Source organism: Leuresthes tenuis, unplaced genomic scaffold (assembly GCF_036924035.1).
Source record: "Leuresthes tenuis unplaced genomic scaffold, fLeuTen1.0.hap1 SCAF_20, whole genome shotgun sequence".
NCBI lineage: Eukaryota > Metazoa > Chordata > Actinopteri > Atheriniformes > Atherinopsidae > Leuresthes > Leuresthes tenuis.
This window is the reverse complement of record NW_027325374.1, coordinates 11,417,949-11,437,409: the sequence shown is the minus strand read 5'-3', so window position 1 is coordinate 11,437,409 and position 19,461 is coordinate 11,417,949. Positions and strand designations below refer to the sequence as shown.

Sequence of the window (19,461 nt, the reverse complement as noted above, 5' to 3'; positions counted from 1 at the left end):
CTGTCCTACAGGATCTGTTAAAACTTATAACAGAGCTCGTTTGCACTCTTTAATGTATGTCATTTCTTGTTATGTGCATCACTTATTTCCAAAGGTTTCAAGCATCTGTGCGGATAAATGCTGAGACTTGTCAAGAACAGAAAAGAGGTGAACACTGAGGGAGGAGACTGTTGCCTAAAGTTCACGGCAATGGTGAAAAAGGTGAAAATCGTGAGGCTCTCGGGCTACTTTACGGCTCGAAAAGGCTGATCCAGAGGCGGATCTCTGTCTGGAGCTGTATACAGCGGTGCTTGAGAACCGAGCCGCTCTGAGGCGAGAAACAACAGCTTTGCCTTCAGAGTAAAAGCGACTAAACCAAATCTGTACGTATCAAAGCACAAACTAAACACTAAGACTCCTTTAAGGTAGTGTGTGGGGGCTGCTGAAAATGACAATCACGTGAAGTTGAACCCTCAGTCAAAACAGTTTAGAAGAACATTGAATGACTTCTTTATCTATAAAACATCTGCACATGTATTTATATGAAAACTTAAATAAAAGATCGCAACAGGTTGTATTCAACACTGTCTTTCAGAGTTTTTGCAAGCTTTCTTGTGTCTTTTCGGCAAAACGTCTGCGTCATGTCTCATCTCCTGTTCTTTTATTCTTTTAAAGGAAGCGGTATTATTATTTCTTTTTTTTCGTACTGTGGAAAGTTTGACAGAGGGGCTCCCCACTCCCTCCCAACAGTCCTCCCTCTCTGGTAAGAAAAGTTTGTACAGAGACCTGGAGATTGTCCACGTTTACAGCGCTCAGACATCCGCAGCCCCCCGCTCCGACTGAAGAGCGCACCCAACCCGCAGGCCCTCACTTTAACGCATTTTGTTGCGTTCATCTAATTGTTAAGTGTTTTAATTCGTTGATCTATCTGATTGAGTTAAGAAAAAAAATGTTTGCCCTTTGCATAGTTTTCTCCTTCCTTGCTGCATGGTTTTCCGTGGAGTGTAACCCCAGTCCGGTGTTGGGAGATGTAGTCGTGGACAGATACTTCATCCCCAAAGACTGCGCCAGAGAGTCGAAAAACGGAGATTACGTTCGCTACCACTATAACGCCACATTTGTCGACGGAAAGATATTCGATTCGAGGTGAGTCCGTCGAATCTTTTATTTTGAACACATTTGTTGCTCTCATAGCTGCAGAGGCCCTAGGAGCAGATGCAAAGCCTTGCCTGCAGGCATTTAAGAGAGTAAAAATGCTGAGATGAAGAGTCACACGCTAAAACAAGTTTGCAGCATCCACTTGTGAATCTCTTCGTGCGAGTTGCGCGGACGTGACATCCTCTCAAAGTTGACCCTGTCTTGACTGCCTCTTTGTACACCTGAACGTCTTGGTTTTTCCTTCACAGTCGTGAGAAAGGAGCAGCCAAAGTCGGCCTGATCGGGGAGGGTCGGCTCATCGCGGGGATTGATAAAGGCCTACAGGGGATGTGTGTGAACGAGCGGCGGACAATCACCATCCCACCTCACCTGGCCTATGGAAGCACCGGTGCAGGTAGATGTCCTTTTTTCTTTCTTTTTTTTAATTTTGCACCGATGAAAAAGACTACAATCCTTTTTGACCAATCTGTAATACTTTGGATTCCAATTTGTCTAATGATATGTGAAGGTTACTTTGTTCAACGTCAACGTTGTTTGGGAACATATGACACTTTATTATAAATACTGCACACAATTTTACAAGCTAACTTCCTTTATCTTTTTCTCATTCCTGATAGAATAGTTCAGCTGCTCAACAATCCTTCTTTATTTCATCCCCCCCATGATGCATCTGTGGTATTTAGAGTTGGACCTTTAGGATAGGAAGCGTTGGATGAATCAGCTTAACTAAATGCTGTCACTTGGCGACAGATCTGAACTGCAGGCAGGTCGGCATCAGGACTGTCTCACTACAGAGCCACGCTGTTGTAATACGAGCAGAATGTGGTTTGGCATTGTCTTGCCTAGATAATGAGGGCCTAGACTAAAATAAAATACATGTTTAGAAGTCAGTAAGCCTTGGTCCAGAACCTGTATATATTGTTCAGCATGAGTGGTACCTTCACAGACTGACCCTGCGAGGCTCACTATTACACTGATGCTGACTTTTGCGCAGCGGGCAAATAAAATATACCCCTGGATGCTCTGTCTCCACTTTAACCTGGAGGATGTGACATCCATCAATGTAAGAATGAAAAAATCAGAGCCACAGGACAGTTTTGAGCACATGCACAAAGGAGGTGACATCACTGTGCCTCAGGCTTGATATATATATATATATATATATATATTTGGAGAGTTTAACTTGCCTTCCTGTTTATTAGCACTGCTTTCTGAACCAATGCAGTGATTTCCACTTCAGATTCCTGCCTGTTTGTCTTTTTTTTTTTTTTTGTAAATTTAAGATGAGAACTGTTCTTCTTTAATTTTTCCATGTCGTCTTCCACAAAATGGTGACCCCCCCCCCCCAACATCTTTACTTCTACAGAGAGCCTTTAAGAGAAGAAGTTATGGAACATAACAGTTAACAAGCTCCCGTTGCAACTTTTTAAACTTAAAAATGAGAATTATTTTAATTCTCAAGTTTTCAACAACTGATACAACAGACTATATGTGTAATTTCATGGAAAGTTGAAGAAAATTGGAGTGAGACATTTAGAAAACCCTACCAGCACTGACTGATGTCTGAATTTGTCTAACTTCCGTCCAACCTCATTTCCAGGTGACATGGTTCCTCCAGACGCCACGCTGGTGTTTGACATCGTTCTCATGGATCTGTGGAACAAGGCCGACCTGGTTGTCACTAAAACCGTCAGCACTCCCAATGACTGCAGACGCTCTGTGATGCGCACCGACTTTGTCCGTTACCACTTCAACGGCACTCTGCTCGACGGCACTGTCTTCGACTCCAGGTGAAGTCAGGCTCAGACGACTGCTGTTGTTTTTTGTGTCGAGGTCATGAATCAACGGGAGTCAGACTGGGATTAGCGATTGTGTCTTGAAAAACAGCAACAGTCATTGTTTTTGAATTGTCTGAATGACAGCCCGTGTGTGTCTGTACTGTGTCACCCAGGTATGTTGTCTGTGTGCAGATGTGTATTTGACTTTGCGCTTGTCTGAGCCCCACGCAGCTACACCAGGAAGCAGACCCACAACTCCTTAGTGGGCGAGGGTTGGCTGATCAAGGGCATGGACGAGGGGCTGCTGGGCATGTGTGTGGGAGAGATCAGAAACATCATCATCCCACCATTCAAGGCTTATGGAGAGAAAGGATCAGGTGAGAAGAAAATTACATGGAAAAGGAGAAACATTTTTTTTCAAATGACCAGGGGATCAGAGGAATTAAGGAATCAGCACACATATGATAACTTAGGAACAAAATGCACACAAGATATAATAGAAAACCTGTGTTTTAGCTTCGTATTTCCCTCATGTGTCACTAAAACCTCTCTGACCCTCCTCTCTGTTGGTGTCTGGTACATGGATGTTGATTCCCTGGATCCTCTGTGTTATGGGATGTGGCCTCTATGGAGCAGGCTTGTCGTGGCACATCCTGCAGATGCTCAGTCGGACTGGAATCTGTAAAAGTGCAGAGCAGTGTTTCTCAGAGTGGGGGGTTGGGATCCCTCTCTGGGAGCAGTCATGGGGTCTGGAGATAATCTCCAGAAATCAAGCGATATTTTGTGGGTTGGAAGCTGAAAAGTCTGGTTGGGCCCAGGTCTCGACATTAGATTGAATAGTGAATCTTCATGTGTTCATCAGCTGTTCTTCAGTAGTTCTTCCACATAGGAAGGCACATCGTTCTGCAGTTGTCAGGAAATGCCATTGTCATAAATGGCAGGGTAGACTGCTTCTTCTGCAACAACATTTAGGGAAATTACATCTGTATGAATGTCGTTGTAGAAAGATAAACGGTGGATAATTTAAGCTGAATGGGATTTTTATTGTTGTGGTTTGATGGGGTACTAACATTAAATTTAATTTTTATTAGACATTTCATGGGTTTCTTGTTCTGCAAATGGATTCATACGAATCTACAGACATCTTGTAGCAGCCTTCTTCTAAAATTTGAACATTTAGCCCAGATTTCTGCTTTTTGTTTCTGCTGAAATGTACTGCAGTCATATGTGCAAGCGGTAATTCTTGCTATAACAATGATATGTGTGGAGGTAAGTCCTCTCCTCTTATATAATAGTTTCTTAACTGTTTGTTTTTTTGGGTAACAATATATATATTTTTTAGTTTCTTTATGAGACCATATTTCATCTTCAGAAAGCAAGTGTAGGTTGGTGAATATCAAGTAGATTCTATCTGTTTTTAGTGGTTTACTAATGAATGTCACACTTAACATTAAGTAAGTTTAAAAAAAAAAAAAGAAAAAAAAACTAAATTAAACTTTACTCCACATCAAACCACTATGAGATGCGACTCTTAAAAAAAATAAAGCTACTTCTGAAATTCAGTTTTATTGAAGAAAAGATGCATTTCAGTTTTTGCTCTCTTCACCCTCTGCTGAACACTCCGTCCTGTTGGTCTTCCAATGATCTGACTGCAGTAGGACTCATTTTGCAAGTTGCCTCTGAGGCTTCCCTGTTTTTGTCTGAATTTCTGGACACGGGCCTAGTTTTGGGGTGAAGATTTGGAGAAAGCAAAAATGTGGAGAGGAGGCCAAGTACGGCCAAAAACTGCTTCACTGAGAGCAACTTCAGCGTTTCCTTTCTCAGTTTCCAAGCTGTTAGTCGTTTTCGGTAAAAGAGTTGAAAAGCGAGTTTTCATCATTAAAACTCCATTGCAGCATTAGTTTCATTATCCAGCAGTCGTCTCATATCACTGTTAAATGTGAGGCTTCCCCTCCCGTCTGCCAGGCACTGAGATTCCATCCCAGGCGACCCTGGTGTTCAACGTCCTCTTGGTGGACGTTCACAACCCAAAGGATAACATCACCATTGAGAATCAGGTGGTGCCCGAGTCATGCACTCGCAGGTCTGTGGTGGGGGATTACATTCGGTACCACTACAATGGAACCTTCCTGAATGGAGTCACCTTCGACACCAGGTGAGCTGAGATCATGACGGGGCTGACTTGGTATTTTAAAGAAATCACATTAATCTGAGAGCGTTTCTGGTTGCAAGATCTCAGTATTAATTTCATCCTGTGAACAGCTACCAGAGGAACAGCACATACAATACCTACATCGGGATGGGGTATGTGATCGCGGGTATGGACCAGGCCCTACTGGGGGTGTGCATCGGGGAGAGGAGGAGGGTCATTATCCCTCCACACCTGGCTTACGGAGAGCAAGGAGCTGGTAGGTCTCAACAAAGTTTCCCTTCACTAAAAGTGCTTCTTAAGGTTTTAAAAACAACCTCAGCAAAACAATTGGACCGAGTGAAACATGAACATCTTCTTTAGAACTGAAGTCGCGCCTTGAAAAGCATGATTTCTTTGAGCTGTGCCGAAGAGTGAGTTTGTTGGGGTTGAATCATTATGATCTGTCCAGGTAATGTGATCCCCCCATCAGCTGTTCTCGTCTTTGACGTCCACGTCATCGACTTCCACAACCCCAAGGACAAGGTTGATATCCAGATCACCTACAAACCCGAGGTGTGCAACGACACCACAGCAGTGAACGACCTCGTCCGCTACCACTACAACTGCACCCTGGTGGACGGCACGCTGCTCTTTTCCTCGTGAGTGAACACGTTTTTCACCCACCGCATTTAGAACATTTCAGATCAACATGATGAATCGATAACCAATAAACGATAAATGCCCCCCATCCTCAGACACGACTACGATAGTCTTCAAGATGCAGTTCTGGGGTGGGACAAAGTGATCGACGGCCTGGATGAGGGCTTGCGGGGTATGTGCGTGGGAGAGAAGAGGCTGGTTACAGTGCCGCCTCACCTCGGACATGGAGAAAAAGGAGGTGAGATTTCTACATTTGTGTTGACCCCTGAGCTACTTCTCAGAACAGACTTGAACCAATTCATGTTTTGGTCTTCTAAGTAAAAAAAAAAAAAAAAAAAAAATGGAAGGATGCAGATTACTTCCTCTTGCAGGATTTAAACATTTGTGAGCAAGCAGCAAATGTTTTCCACAGACACTATGACCTAAAGTTAAAATGCTTTCCTCTTGTCTGTCAGCTACTGGTGTGCCGAGCAGTGCCGTGCTGGTTTTTGACATCGAACTGGTGAACTTTGAGAAGGGCGTACCGCCCGGTTACCTGTTCGTGTGGCTCGAGGACCCTCCTGCAGACCTGTTTGAGGCCCTGGACACGAACAAGAATTCAGAGGTGCCACAGGAGGAGGTATGTCTCTGCTGCAAGTGGGACCATTGTGGTTATTCTACGCAGTTATTCTAACAGCACCTAAATGTAGAAACACTTCAGTGAGTGGTGAACAAACTAAACAGGGACAGGCTTTTAAACATCTCCGCTTGGATGAGTTGAAATTATAATCTAATCAGATCACAGTCTGCCATGTAGAGATTTGGTTGACTAGAAAGAGGATTTTTCATTGAAATGCGGTCCTGTAAGTGCACTGACTTCATAGTGTGGTTTAGATTACTTTGGCGCCACTTGGTGGTGATATTAGGGACAACACTGTTAGCAGCCAAATGGTACTACCAAACTCATGAGGACCGAAAACAGTGGTCATTTAGTGACCTATAGAGAGAAACTTTTTTTATTTATAATGAGAAAATGTGCCACACACTCAGGCTACGCGTGTATTTAGCTTTAATAATCTGTATTTTCGCTCCTAAATCCTCTTAAAGAACAGTACAGAAGGCTTAAAGGCCAGCGTATGGATTAATAAAGCAAAATGCATACGGAGCCCGAATGTGCAACACTTTCTCAGGTTTTCTCACTCACTGGAACCTCACTCCAATAGTTGGTGGGGAAGCTACCCCCAGGATATTGGCCACACTGTTACTGTCAAAGATGTGAGTTCTCCTCTTCTTTCTCTCCAACTTTAGTTTGCTGAATTCATCAAGCTGCAGGTGGCAGAGAGCAAAGGCCGCATAAAGCCTGGACTGACCATGGAGCAGGTCGTCGTTGACATGTTCCAGAACCAGGACCGCAATAAAGACGGCGTGATCACAGCCAGCGAGCTCAAACTAAAGGTGGACGAGGACCACGAACGGGACCAGGCGAGGCACGAGGAGCTGTGATGAGAACAAAACGCTTTGGTTTTCTCTCTCAGGGACAACCCCCACACACCTTCAAAACAACAATAGCAGCAAGAGACTCTCTTCATTCAGCGTCAGAGTTTTATTATTTTCCATGTCACATTGGAGCATCATTTGAATGACAAGAAAAACAGTAAAAAGGATCTTTTGTAGAGTTCTGTGTTGTTTGTTCTTCTGAAATACAGCTATTCAACAAGCACCTTTTTTTTCCCTGAAATAACTAATTAAAACATTTGTAAGAAAACAACACTTCCATTTTTTTCTGAGTTCTTTGACATCTCAGGTAGCCGCACCTTAGTGTGACCTGATACTGTGAAGGAAGTGATGGGGAAATCTTACAGATCTGCATCGTGCACCAGAAATAATTACATTTTACTTTTATGAGCAGCTTCTAAAAAGGAAAAAAAGTATATTTTAGTGACAGAGAAAAGTCTACTCATGTTTTAAAAATAAATAAAATTCAAACATACAGATTTAATATAGGTATTGATAAATATCTCAAAAAGTCTTTCAAACTGGAATGATTCTTGTGAATCTAGGAGACTCTTTTCAGAGTCCATGCATGAAATTTAAATTTCTACCTGAACAATAGTGGGTTTTATTGGGTTCAGGAGTATTCTCTGAGCATTTTTCAACATGTTCAAATCTACCCTGAACTGAAATGACCACATTTACTGTACAAACTGGTCCATCACTGTTTTCACAAGCTTCATAACACGTGCAGCAAAGGGCATCGAACTCACTTTAAAGTGGTTCTATATAAAATCAGAGCAACTGTGTTCCAGTGGAAAGATTTAAACTTCCCCGTAAAACTGCGGTGTTGTAGCACTGTGTTTGACATCAGAATGACTGTTGTAACAGATTCAAAGGAATCAAACAAAAGCTTTAAGATTGATCACTATGATAATGTGCATTTAGCTGCACCCTGTGAGTAAACCTAAGATTCATACATGGAGTGCTTTCAGACCTGAACATCAAGTACATGCGGTGTATAAAGAGACCCTATACCGAACACACAAAATCCAGAAGAACTGGGTCGGTCAGTGTCAGGTCTAACAGCTTGGCAGACCGACATCTACAAAACGCTCTTTACTTCTTAGCTCGAACACGAGCATCATCCAAATACAATGTAAAAGCAGCGCATCTTCATACAGTAAAACGACCCATAGAAGGAAAAAAATCTGAAATACAAAATTAAAAGTTGTTGATTTTCTTTTCAGAAGAGCATCTGCCTCTGATGTGTTATCATACAAGACAATGTATTCACTGAGTAATGTCAAGGTGGCGTGTTGTCCGGCCGATGCTACTCTACAAAATAGCTGTTCTCAAAGCTCAAGCTGCCACTGAAACTTTGGGACTTTACTGGATGGCTAACAGCAAATACAAGTCAGAACAACGAGTGTCGAATTGAAAAGACTTCAGAGGTAAGAGTGTTGCATGCAGTCGGCGTCCACTTCTTTCTTGTGGCTCTTACTTGGCTCTTGATGAGGTAATGTACCTGAGGATGGCGTTTGGAATGTTCATCGTCTCGTCCTTCACCAGCACGATGTCAAACGAGTTGACGTACGACTCTTTTCGTTCCTCCACCTGAAAGACGAAGCGGACAGACAATGAGCACATCTTTCTACACTGTATGCGTTCGATAGAAGGAAGCTCGACGAACTATTAGTGTGACCTTGTCGTTGAGGAAGCCGACAGTCAGGATGTTTTGGGGCTCAGAGACCCCGTCAGCCATGGTCAGGTCTCCCAAAGAGTCCCCGAGCAGCAGTATGTTGGGTCGACCCTGCAGTTCTTTGAGGGCAGCCGCGCGTGACAGAGCACCTTCCCTCTTGTTGTAGGTGTGGATCAGCTGGCCTTTAAAGGCTTGCAGGACCCCCTTATCACCAATACAATGAGTTCTGGTTAATGTAAGCTTTGATACAGAGACTTGGTTTCGCCATTAGGAAGAAACTGACTAAACTCTGAACGTGATGGACAGAAAACCACTCACAACAACAACAGTTTGTTAACAGGAATTAGAAGCACCTGTAGAAAAACCACAAAGGAGGACCTCGAAAACTCAGTAACTCCCAGTAAATCCAAGGATCAACACAGTATTATTAAATCAGTGTAACAGAAATATTACAGCCTTGTGGACTGTATACACAGAGATTAAAGGGATGTTTTATCGTATCGGACAATACTAAGTTTATATGAAAAATCCCACAACGACATGAAATATCAAATAAATAATGCTACTGATGTCAATCAAGTGAAACCACAAGGGGGGGTGTGGTTAAACTCACGGTGTGGTCGAAGTCCATGTAGTTGGAGATGATGTGGACATTGGGATGGAAGACATGGTTCTGTCGGATCACTTCCTCCAGCACATCGCCAACGCCAGCAGAGAAGATCAACAGAGGGACCTGGTGCTCAGCCAGTCGGTCAAAAAACACTTTGTAGTCGTCCCTGAATGCATAAACACTCCATCTATTAGTTTGGTGTATTTAGTTATTTCAAAATGAAGAATGATGTTGCCTCATACTGCAGTACTGTACAAGAGTCTTTAGCCATCCCTTATTTCTGTATATGTTGCCAGGAAAACAGGAAATAGGTGTAATAAAATGTGTTGAAAGGCAAATTCCAATGAGGTTGAATGTTAACATTTGATATGAACACCTTTTTTTCATTCAACACAGCCTGAACCTTCTAAGCTTTAAGCAGTTCTATAGTTCTCCAGGCTTCTTGAAGGACATTCTACAGCTCTTATTTGGATGTTCCCTGCATTTTTCTGGATCTCTCAGGTCCTGTGTTGACACAACACCAGTACATTTCTTGAGTTAGGTGCCTTTTGTTACGCTCGAATGATTCACAGGCCATTGTTGTGGATTAAAAAACAAGTAAATAATGCATTCTAACTGGTAAAGTGAAGCTTAAGCTCCAACACTGATTTTTACAAGAGTTAGATAAATCTATCACTATTACAAGAGCTGTCTTTTAAGGACAAATCAGTGAATCAGGACAAGCTTGATGACATCCTGCCATAGATAAAAAAACAACTTCAGAGTGCCAAAGACTGCCTGGCATGTGGCAGGTAATTTGACAATTTGACCCTTTATGTATCATTTTCAGCCTGAAACCACAGTTACAAAACATTTAACAGTCAAGACTCTGTGAGAACATAAAAAAATAACATGTACTTACTATAATTTATACTTAGCCTACCTACAGAATATTAATGTTAACCAGGAAACAGTGTGAAGCATCAGAAGGAGCGAACTTGATCCCAGATGTGCTTTGATTGGCTGACACCGTTTTCTTATTGTTGATCAAATTACTCTGAAAGTGATCCCAACAATAACATTTGCCACTAACGTCGTCATTAAAGTTCTATAAAGTTCTTTTTCTCTCTATAAGAAGCACTGAAGTCGAGCTGTGGGTACCTGAGCATGGCGTCTGATTCCTTCACAGCCTGGGCCAGCATGTCTTTTCTGATCCTCTGCTGAATCAGCAGCTCGTGGACTTTAGTCCACCTGTAGAGAGAAGAGTAATTCAAGATCGCACCCATGCTCAACCATCAGCTCATTCTTTTTCATTGTAAACACCAAACTTGACTTCATCGAAATGACAGACACAACAAAAAAAGCATATTGTACCTTTTTCAGTATATCCGAGTAGGTCAGATTAAAAGCAGATATTCATAAAACATGAAAACAGAGAAGCTTTAGTCCCAGAGCTATTTACTTACCACTCCACCATGAGAGGCAGCTTCTCTTCAGCACTGCGGCTCGCATCGATTTCTATGGGATAATAGGTGTTCAACAGCTCCCTCATCTGCAACAAGAATACTTCATTTGATTGACTTTAACATTAAGTCACAGACTAACCGATCTGCTCGGTCACTTGTAATCTGAACAGAAATTCTTTAGTCATGAGCGTCATGAATTACCCTTTTAGTGCAGTCTTCGTTAATTAGCAACCGATTATCAAGGATGTCTACAAAAAAAAAAAAGGAAAGACCGTAAGCTTCAGACAGAGGAGGGGAGCAGAGGAACAAAAGTCCAGATGAGCAGACACCTGGTCATAAGATCACCATCTGATGATGCCGATGGTGTCTCACGTACTTACTGTGAGTGGTGGGTACTCTCTTGCCGTTGTGAGCGAATCTGGTGAGCGTCATGTCAAAGTCTGAGATTACCTGTGGAAGCAGTCGTAACAGGAACTGAAAAACAGCTGAAGATCTGTGCCACTCAAATTCATGATTCACACAAATGTTCTGTAAATTCAGTCCGACCCCAAAAGACAAAATTCAAGTTTGCATTTTTGTATTTGTTCATGAAGGCTCACCACTCTCCATTCCCCGTAACAGAAGCCTTTTCTGGTGTTCACACAGAGGATGTGGAATCAGTCTAAGTTCCCTGAGCACTAAGACAATGAAATGTCAACATCCCTCTCTTTAGAGCCAGAAACTCCAATGGATTCAGGATGATTTGCCGTCTCTTATTCTCTTTCTTGATAAAAAGCATTCCAGTCCTCTACGCAGGACCGACTCATATTTTCAATGAGTCTGATCAGCAATTTCCTGACCTGCTCAAATAATCCAATTCCTCCCATGAATGTGCCAACATGCAGGGTGAATATCGCAGTACTCTCACCTGCAGGGTACCTGCACCGGCCCGCTGCATGGCATAGATGGTTTCCTCCACCCTGCTGCGCTCCCTCATCAGCACAGAGCACTTGGCCAGATCTGGAATCTGAACAGGAAAAACTTCGGTCTTACAATTCACAGAGGCACATGTCTTCTGTCACAGTCCAGCACACATACACAGGCACTTTCAATGAAATATCCCATTATCAGTTGACCAGATGAGCTGCCTCACCTCGGTTTTGGTCAGCTGGTGCCAGATTGCCAGAAAACTCCGCACTGGTGTGTAGATCCAGGGAACATGGTATATCTGGAAGTTGAGCCAGGCAGGAGAGTCTTTAGTTGGACATTCAAAAATGTGGCATTTAGTTAACAGATGATTCAACATACAATGAGGGCCAAACGTCAGAGACCACAAGTGAAGATCCTGCACTTGGTTAGACTCTTTGACTTTGTTTAAATGAGAATATCAGCTCGATGACTTTACTGAAAAGTTTAATCCATAAAAGAAAAAGAAAAAAAACACCATAAAGTTGCTGTATTTTGCACTTTACTTATAGTAACTATGTGACTTCTAAAGCAAGCACACTTAGTTCTGATGCAACGTTCCCCACTATCAGTATTAATTAGTAAGCCAGAAACTTAAAACACAACCATATTTATAACAGGAAAACAATGGCAATGAGTTCAACTGAACTGTGTGACAGCTGCTCCAGCTGAAACTTCAACTGTCAAAAGAAATGTTGACCCTCTGTACAAAGGAGTCAAAGTGATTACTCCTACTGTGCTTCAGTCCGACCTGTAAACTGTGAGATTGTTGTTGTTGTTTCAATTCTTTACATTTTCTGTTTAGTTTCTGGTTAACATCAATCTGTGACAGGTTGTCTGTGTAGTCTCATAATTTTGCCCCCACAGTGAGCGGAAAAGAGAAATTCCAGTGAAGTTGAAGCTGACGGAAGAACTAAAAATGAGCTCATTTTTGCAGCTATTGTTGTGGCTCACATAAGTTATGAGAACGAGCTGCCAGTGTTCTTTCTAACCGGTGCAACAATAGACAGCCATTTAATGAACATTGACTAGGGCTTAGCCGTCCTTTCAAAGCCTTTCTTTTAAATTAGTTTCACCGATTCTAAAGAGAATTATCTTCAACTATCATTTAAATACCATATATTCGCATAACCCTCAACAATTGATAAATATATTTTGGTTTGTCTTGTTACAGCTATTAAACCGCGCGGTACACATAAACACACCCACAAAAATACACTATGCGCTATTTTCAACTTTACACAACAAAAACGACTTAATTGTCTGACTACTTCATGCAATGATTGCATAACATCTGACCGTTGCAACTTACCATTTTCAAACAGAGATGTCACGTGTCAGTGACGTACTAACCGTTTATGGGAACAACTGTTAGACGTTAGTGCATAGTTTTAAATACAAGACATGTCAATCGTGAAACTTATGATAAATAAATAACGGAACAGATTACACTGCTGGCTGTTTACATCCCGCTGCGTTACACCTGGGATCCTCCCCCCTAAGCTTGAAATGGTTCCGGCGCACATTTGTTCCTACCCCACTTATCAGATTCAGCTCACGAGGAACCAAAAATAGTGCTAACTGGAATTTTAAAAGAATAAATAGTAGAAGAAACTATTGTAATTTAATGTTTTTTTTTTCTGTGTGTATTTCTACAATGGTCTGAACTGATAAAACTGCATAAGGAATGCTGTAAATTGTAAGTGAAGCAAATGCTTTATTCTATCAACACGCTTTAAAATATAAATCAAATTATCGGGACAGCTGCTATAATCTAATCAAAATTAATAGTTAATAGTTCAATAGTGATTTTTTTTAAGTTACAACTCATTAAATATACAGTCTGTCTTAGCATTGTGTCACTTTGATGGAAGATTTTCTATCATGTATAAAACAGTGCCTAAAGTTATGGATATTTGGATAAGTGAGATGGTTTAATTGCACCTTTTTTTTCAAAGAAGACAATGATTTTCATACCAAATCATTAAACTTTATTACAAAATGGTGAGCACTTGCAGGTTTGGCACATATAAACAGAATGGCAACTTATAGCGAAGTGGTATATATATATATATAGCTGCTTGAAACCTGGCTTTTACAATTTATCTGAAAATAAACTTCTAACATTCAAACAGACAAAAATCTGCACTTGAAATCAAGTATCGAAAATGACTTCACTGCCTGCTTGTGTCCGCTCTAATGTATTCTGCAGTAATTGTGTGCACTTTACCAGAGCAATTACATCAAAACTGCTACTACTACTACTTACTTCATGGGTTAGATTCCCTTTTTATGGCACTGTGAGGAACATTTATCTCATTTTGCACCGTCTCCGCAGTGCTTCGTCCAAATGAAACAAAAGGCAGTGCTCTTGCAGCATTAAACAGAAATGAAGAGCTTCATTTGCCAAAAATTAACTTCTTCTTATTACCATGGTGGAATGTATTCTGTATTTAAAGCTACCAAACAACCTGGGACTTCAAATGCAGCAACTTTTGTCCATCTGAGCAATTTAAGAGATGAAAATAGCAAAAGCACTGCATAATCTGTGGAAAATTTAACAGTGATTCCCAGAAGTTGTTGTTCTTGTTCCATTTAAGATTTGATTTAAGATTAAGATTTGATTGTCTTTTTTTCCCTTCTCTTTACAACAAACAATGGTGCACGACATCAACACTTAGATATTTCAGTAAAGTACAGAAAACAAGGTAGAATATAGTAGAATATAACAAAAATTGTGAGGAGTAAGAAGTTTCTCATTTTGGTGTGTCAGCATTTGTGAGCATTTTACTGATAATTGGTAATTTTCCCCTGTAATACAACACAATAAATGTCGACATTTTAATTGGCAAACTTTACATCTCAAGACTTAACTTGACAAAAATTCACTGGAATGTGTTGGAAACTGTCATCTTAGTTTGTATCGCGACGAAAACTGACATCATTTATTACCTGTTAGCAAAGGCCACAATTTCAGTTTCTATGAAGGAATAAAAAAATCTTAAAAGAGCATTAAAGCAATCACGGTCACAATTACTTGCTGAATAAATGTAAGACATAAACTAGAAGTGTAAGGCCAAATTCATTTTGCCAATATGATCATTTATTGGCTTTACCAGCTAATTCTTTTGTTACTCTAATTTGAAATTTCTTCCTCACTTCAAGCCAGCTCAGAGTAAACCCACGCAGACATTTCCCCTCTAATAAGTCAAAAATAAAACAACATCCTTGGTACAACGACAAGGCATTGATGAGCAGATGAAGTGGTAAATGGTCACAGCAGAATCTCCGATCCTCACTCAGCATTCAATCTGCGACTGCAGCTGTCTCCGCAGACTGAGGGTGCGTCGATGGAGCTGTTGCATCTGCTGCATGCGGTCTCTCTGGCGAGCCAGGTTCTGGGGCATTGGGTACCGCTGGTGGCCGCACAGATACCGGTACGGGATGCGAACATGGCAGGCCGCCGCTCGGCAGCGTGGCTGAGGTAGGGGCGGCAGCAGCATCCAGCGCTTCCTCTCAGCACAATAACGGTACGCCTCCTTGCGGTATTGCTTGTCCAAGGTGCCGCCGTTCCTCCACCCGCCAATGATGAAAATGTCGTCACCAAGGTAACAGAGAGCGGCACCTTCCATGCTCAGGACCTCTGATGGGAGGCTGTCGAGGATGTCGTCGCAGATGTTACTGCTTGTTTTCTGCTGAGCCTCCTCGACTGTTATTTTGTAGTTCTTCGGACAACAAGAGGCGGTGTGGTAGAAGTTTGTGGATGCAACAGCCATTTGAAAACTACAGTAGTTATCAATCAGTGGCAGTGAGTGCACTTCCTGCCACTTGCGACTCTCCGTGTCGTAGCAAGTGGTCCAAGTGCTCAGTCCATCATCGTGGTCTATGTCCACAGGAGTCCTGGCCATCACAAACACGTGGCGATCATCTACACTCACTGTTTTTACATCTCGTAGGATCTTTGGGGCTGGCTCAAGACTGACCCACTCATCTTGTTCAGGTTCGTAGATGGTGACATCCTTAAAGCCTGGACTGAAGTTGCCATGACCACCAATGCTATAGAGTACATTTCTGACACATATGAGGCCAAAGGAGTGTTTGCGGGTGGTCAGGCTGCTGGCCTGCTCCCAGCTGTTTAGGCTTGGGTTGTAGCATTCAACCATCTTGGCAAAGCCAGGCTCCATGGAGCCCGCCACATAAACATGGCCCTCAGTGACTGCGATGGCATGTCCATCGAGGTGGTTGTGAATGTGCGGCAGATTGACCCAACGATCCTCGGCAACAAAGTAGCCCACGCACTCACTGAGATATTCTCCACCTTCTGAAACACCACCAACCACCATGATTACATCCATGTTCTGGCCAAGACGCGGCTGGATTGCTGTTTTGTAGGAGGCACAGAGCTCTGAATCGGCTGATTTGAGGCTCTCGGACCGAATGGCATGGAACTCCACAGCATCAAACACCAGCTGCCTACATGCAGCATTGTTTGCCACTAAAGATTCCTTTCTCACAACACGCGTTAAGTAGGTAGGAGCAATCTGCGGTAGCCGTAGAAGCTTAAAAAGCTCCTCAAAATACTTCTCTCGGTCCTCCTTGTGTTGGTGGACCCATTTCACGATAGCCTCAAATAAAGCCTGCTCAGAGTCCACCGTGATCTCTGAGTCCGAGAGCCAGTTTCGCATGAGGTGAAATGGCAGCGTGTAGAATTCCTCGCTGCGAATAACTCTGTGGAAGTTTCTTCTGATTGTCTCCGCAGCTCCCCGGGCCAGCTGGTCCAGTGAGTACATGTGTGCCAGGCTGTGGACGGCTACGCAGTTGGACAGGCTCAAATTCTTCACCAGGAACTCTGCACAGAAGCTCTTCAGCTGCACCAGCAAGAACCTGACAGGGAGAAGATGTTACAATTATCAAGATGTTTCAATGCTGGTAAATGTTTTTACAGTAAAGGTGTGGTTATATATCAGCACTAATGTCACATTAATACTGTTGTAAATGCTCTGAGACATGATAATCGTTTCGTAAAAAAATCTGAAATCACGACAACCCAACTGTGTAGGTAATCTGTGAGAGGGTCCATTTAAAATCAAACTAAAAATATGTAATATTATAAAAATATGTGGATTTGCAATGACACATTCTCCTACAATGAACTGGTACGTCTATTACTTACTTTACCGCAACACTGGTGTGCACAGAATGAATAGTGTAATGTGTCAAGGACTAACAAAAGCAACCTTGCTTAAGTTGCAATTAAACACTCCAGCAGGTGGGAAATCACAGAAAGATGTGAAACAAAGGGTAGTAAAACTGGAGAGAACAAATAGATCTACACAATAAACTCAAATACATATATATATATATAAATATACACACACATTAACATAGTCCAATAAGTCGCCATTAAATAACTAACAAAGCTCCAACATCGTCAAGTGAAACCACGTCCGAATGTGTGCGACAAGTCCTATTTCTTCCCCCCTCCAAGATACTTCCCATTTTTATTACTCTCGAGCTATAATGCTCAAGCATTTACACACATAGTAAAGGTGTAATATACAGGAGCATTTGGATAGCACCTGTTTTTACTAATCACCTAATAGAAGAATTAATCTGAATCCTTTGCATTAACTTACTTGCAAAGGAAATGTCAAATAACCTCCTTCTTATGTCTGAAAAAAAAACAACTCTTTGGGTTTTGGGGAACTTGTGACACTTTTATTTTTACTTTTCTGTATCAAGGGGAAAATTAATCGCTCCTTACTTATCTGTTACTCCTGATCTTTCTCCCCCACAATGTGGGTTCTTCAGCTGTAAACCTGACACAACCAAAAGAGCTTTGATGACTAATGTTTTTGTAATGACAACATGTAACTAAGAAACCTCTGAGAGTGGAAAGGCCAAGTTCCACAGGTGTGTCATTCCAGTCAGGACACACCCTCTTCTATAATAAAACAACTAAAACACTGGAAATGTCAGCAAGTTATGTATGGTTTGAAAAATTACCTGTCAGCTAGTTCCAACACCTCATGCACGTTGGCAGTGGTTACTCTGACTTCTCCTGTGTACATGAACTGTATGACGCTCTCCACGGTGTCAGGGTCGGGCCCCGCAGGAGAGCTCCACTCTTTCAGCTCCACTCGCCCGGTTTGGGACTCTGAAAACTGTCCGCCCAGCAGCAGCGCGAAGTACTGCGACGCCGCGGATAAAACGGAGCGGTGGGCAGATATGGTTTGGACCCACTCTCCGGACAACCCCCCGCAGTTGAAAACCAGGGTCATATCGCAGAACAACCCCACCTTCCTTTGCTCATTCTGACGCCTGGAGAGCTCCGAGCAGTAAGCCGAGCAGGTGAACTCTTCGGCCTCCTCAGGTTCGTCGTCACCTGCACCTGTTAGCGCTCCTTCGGCGCCGCTGCTCCGGCCACTGCCCTCCGACTCCTCCGCTGCCGCTGCCATTCCGACGCAGGGGGGGAAACTCAGAGGCAAATGAAGGCTCTGAACTATCTTCGGGAAGAGCTCATAAGTGTATACAGCACACGTCAACAAGTATTCAAAGACTGACATGCATGCACAGGGCTCACAGGCTAGACTGGAGAGGAGGAGCGCTCACTTCCGTCTTCATGAAAATTCCAAATGTCCGTTTTTTGCTGAAAAGTCAGTGGGAGTCTCTCAGATTCATGCTCATTTCCCTGTACACAGAACAGACTTAAACCTCTGACGTAAACATGAACATTTTAATTAACGTTATCGATTTCTTAATATCAACTTCGCATTTACGCGTCTTAATTTTAGCTTAGTTTACCTTTTCTCCTGGATTCACCGGTTTCGCGCATGCGTGCTTCTGTAGTGATCCAACTGTCGGCGATGTGCAGTTTTTGTTAGTGCAGTTAATTCGGCCACATTAGTTTATTCTTTATCTTATGGCCCTTTTGTCTGTTATTAGCCAAGCCTATACAGTGGTAAAAAAATAAAAATAAATAAAAATAACAAAATACATTAAGAAACGTTTAAAATTTGATAACGGACACATGCTTAGTACATCATATTGCATTTGCTGTGCAAAACAAAGAATGAGCCAATTCTTTTTGAACCGTGGAGATTTCCAACCATACATGAAATCATTTGTTTGTGTATGTTTTCAAGGGGTTAGGTGATGACTTCAGTTAATACGCACTCATTTGATGTATGTGGATACATTATTATTCCCTGAGGGTGCAGCAGAGGAAGGATTTTTGCCACACACTTGTAGGCTGTTGTTTGGAGCAAATGGTGCATTAATGGATGAAAAATTATACAAAACCCATCGGCTTTCAGCTTGTAACTTTGTAAGCCATGTCTCCAAATCCAGCTGCTGTTCTGATGATAGTCCCACCGTTTTTGTTTCCTTTATTATTATTTGAGCTGGCTTTTTTCTGTGCAGACATGATGTGAAATTCATATACTTCCTCAACATCATTAACATTCTCTCATCAACTCATACAAAGGGACAATTCTTTAACAGCTTCTTTAAATTATTTACAGCAAACAATGTGTTCATATTTTTAAACAACAATTCAGCCAAAAATGAAAAGTGAAGTAAGG

General features: G+C 42.1%; 3 protein-coding genes across 5 annotated transcripts; 1 reads left to right on the top strand and 2 right to left on the bottom strand.

The window, feature by feature from the left end:
- Positions 1-749: 749 nt before the first annotated feature.
- On the top strand, positions 750-7,453 carry fkbp10b (FKBP prolyl isomerase 10b). Its single transcript, XM_072374194.1, has 10 exons — positions 750-1,125; positions 1,386-1,531; positions 2,738-2,927; positions 3,147-3,292; positions 4,881-5,070; positions 5,178-5,323; positions 5,516-5,705; positions 5,802-5,944; positions 6,162-6,325; positions 6,994-7,453. The coding sequence occupies exons 1-10, from the start codon at positions 929-931 to the stop codon at positions 7,186-7,188; spliced, it is 1,707 nt and encodes a 568-aa protein (XP_072230295.1). The 5' UTR covers positions 750-928; the 3' UTR covers positions 7,189-7,453.
- A 37-nt stretch (positions 7,454-7,490) lies between these two features.
- Positions 7,491-17,928, bottom strand: LOC140279020 (7-methylguanosine phosphate-specific 5'-nucleotidase-like). Of its 3 annotated transcripts, none has more exons than XM_072374197.1 (10): positions 17,885-17,928; positions 12,066-12,140; positions 11,841-11,939; positions 11,314-11,383; positions 11,135-11,181; positions 10,934-11,019; positions 10,629-10,718; positions 9,492-9,654; positions 8,882-9,082; positions 7,491-8,793 (listed from the first exon to the last, which is right to left on the bottom strand). In XM_072374197.1, exons 3-10 carry the CDS (start codon positions 11,907-11,909, stop codon positions 8,677-8,679), a joined length of 843 nt encoding a protein of 280 aa, XP_072230298.1. In that variant the 5' UTR covers positions 11,910-11,939; positions 12,066-12,140; positions 17,885-17,928; the 3' UTR covers positions 7,491-8,676. The 3 variants fall into 3 exon arrangements, with proteins under 3 accessions (XP_072230298.1, XP_072230297.1, XP_072230296.1); XM_072374196.1 differs by lacking the exon at positions 17,885-17,928 and adding an exon at positions 13,191-13,360 and having other exon boundaries at positions 12,066-12,166; XM_072374195.1 differs by lacking the exon at positions 17,885-17,928 and adding an exon at positions 13,191-13,360.
- Positions 14,631-18,805, bottom strand: klhl11 (kelch-like family member 11). Its single transcript, XM_072374193.1, has 2 exons — positions 17,885-18,805; positions 14,631-16,762 (listed from the first exon to the last, which is right to left on the bottom strand). Exons 1-2 carry the CDS (start codon positions 18,442-18,444, stop codon positions 15,178-15,180), a joined length of 2,145 nt encoding a protein of 714 aa, XP_072230294.1. The 5' UTR covers positions 18,445-18,805; the 3' UTR covers positions 14,631-15,177.
- Positions 18,806-19,461: the final 656 nt, after the last annotated feature.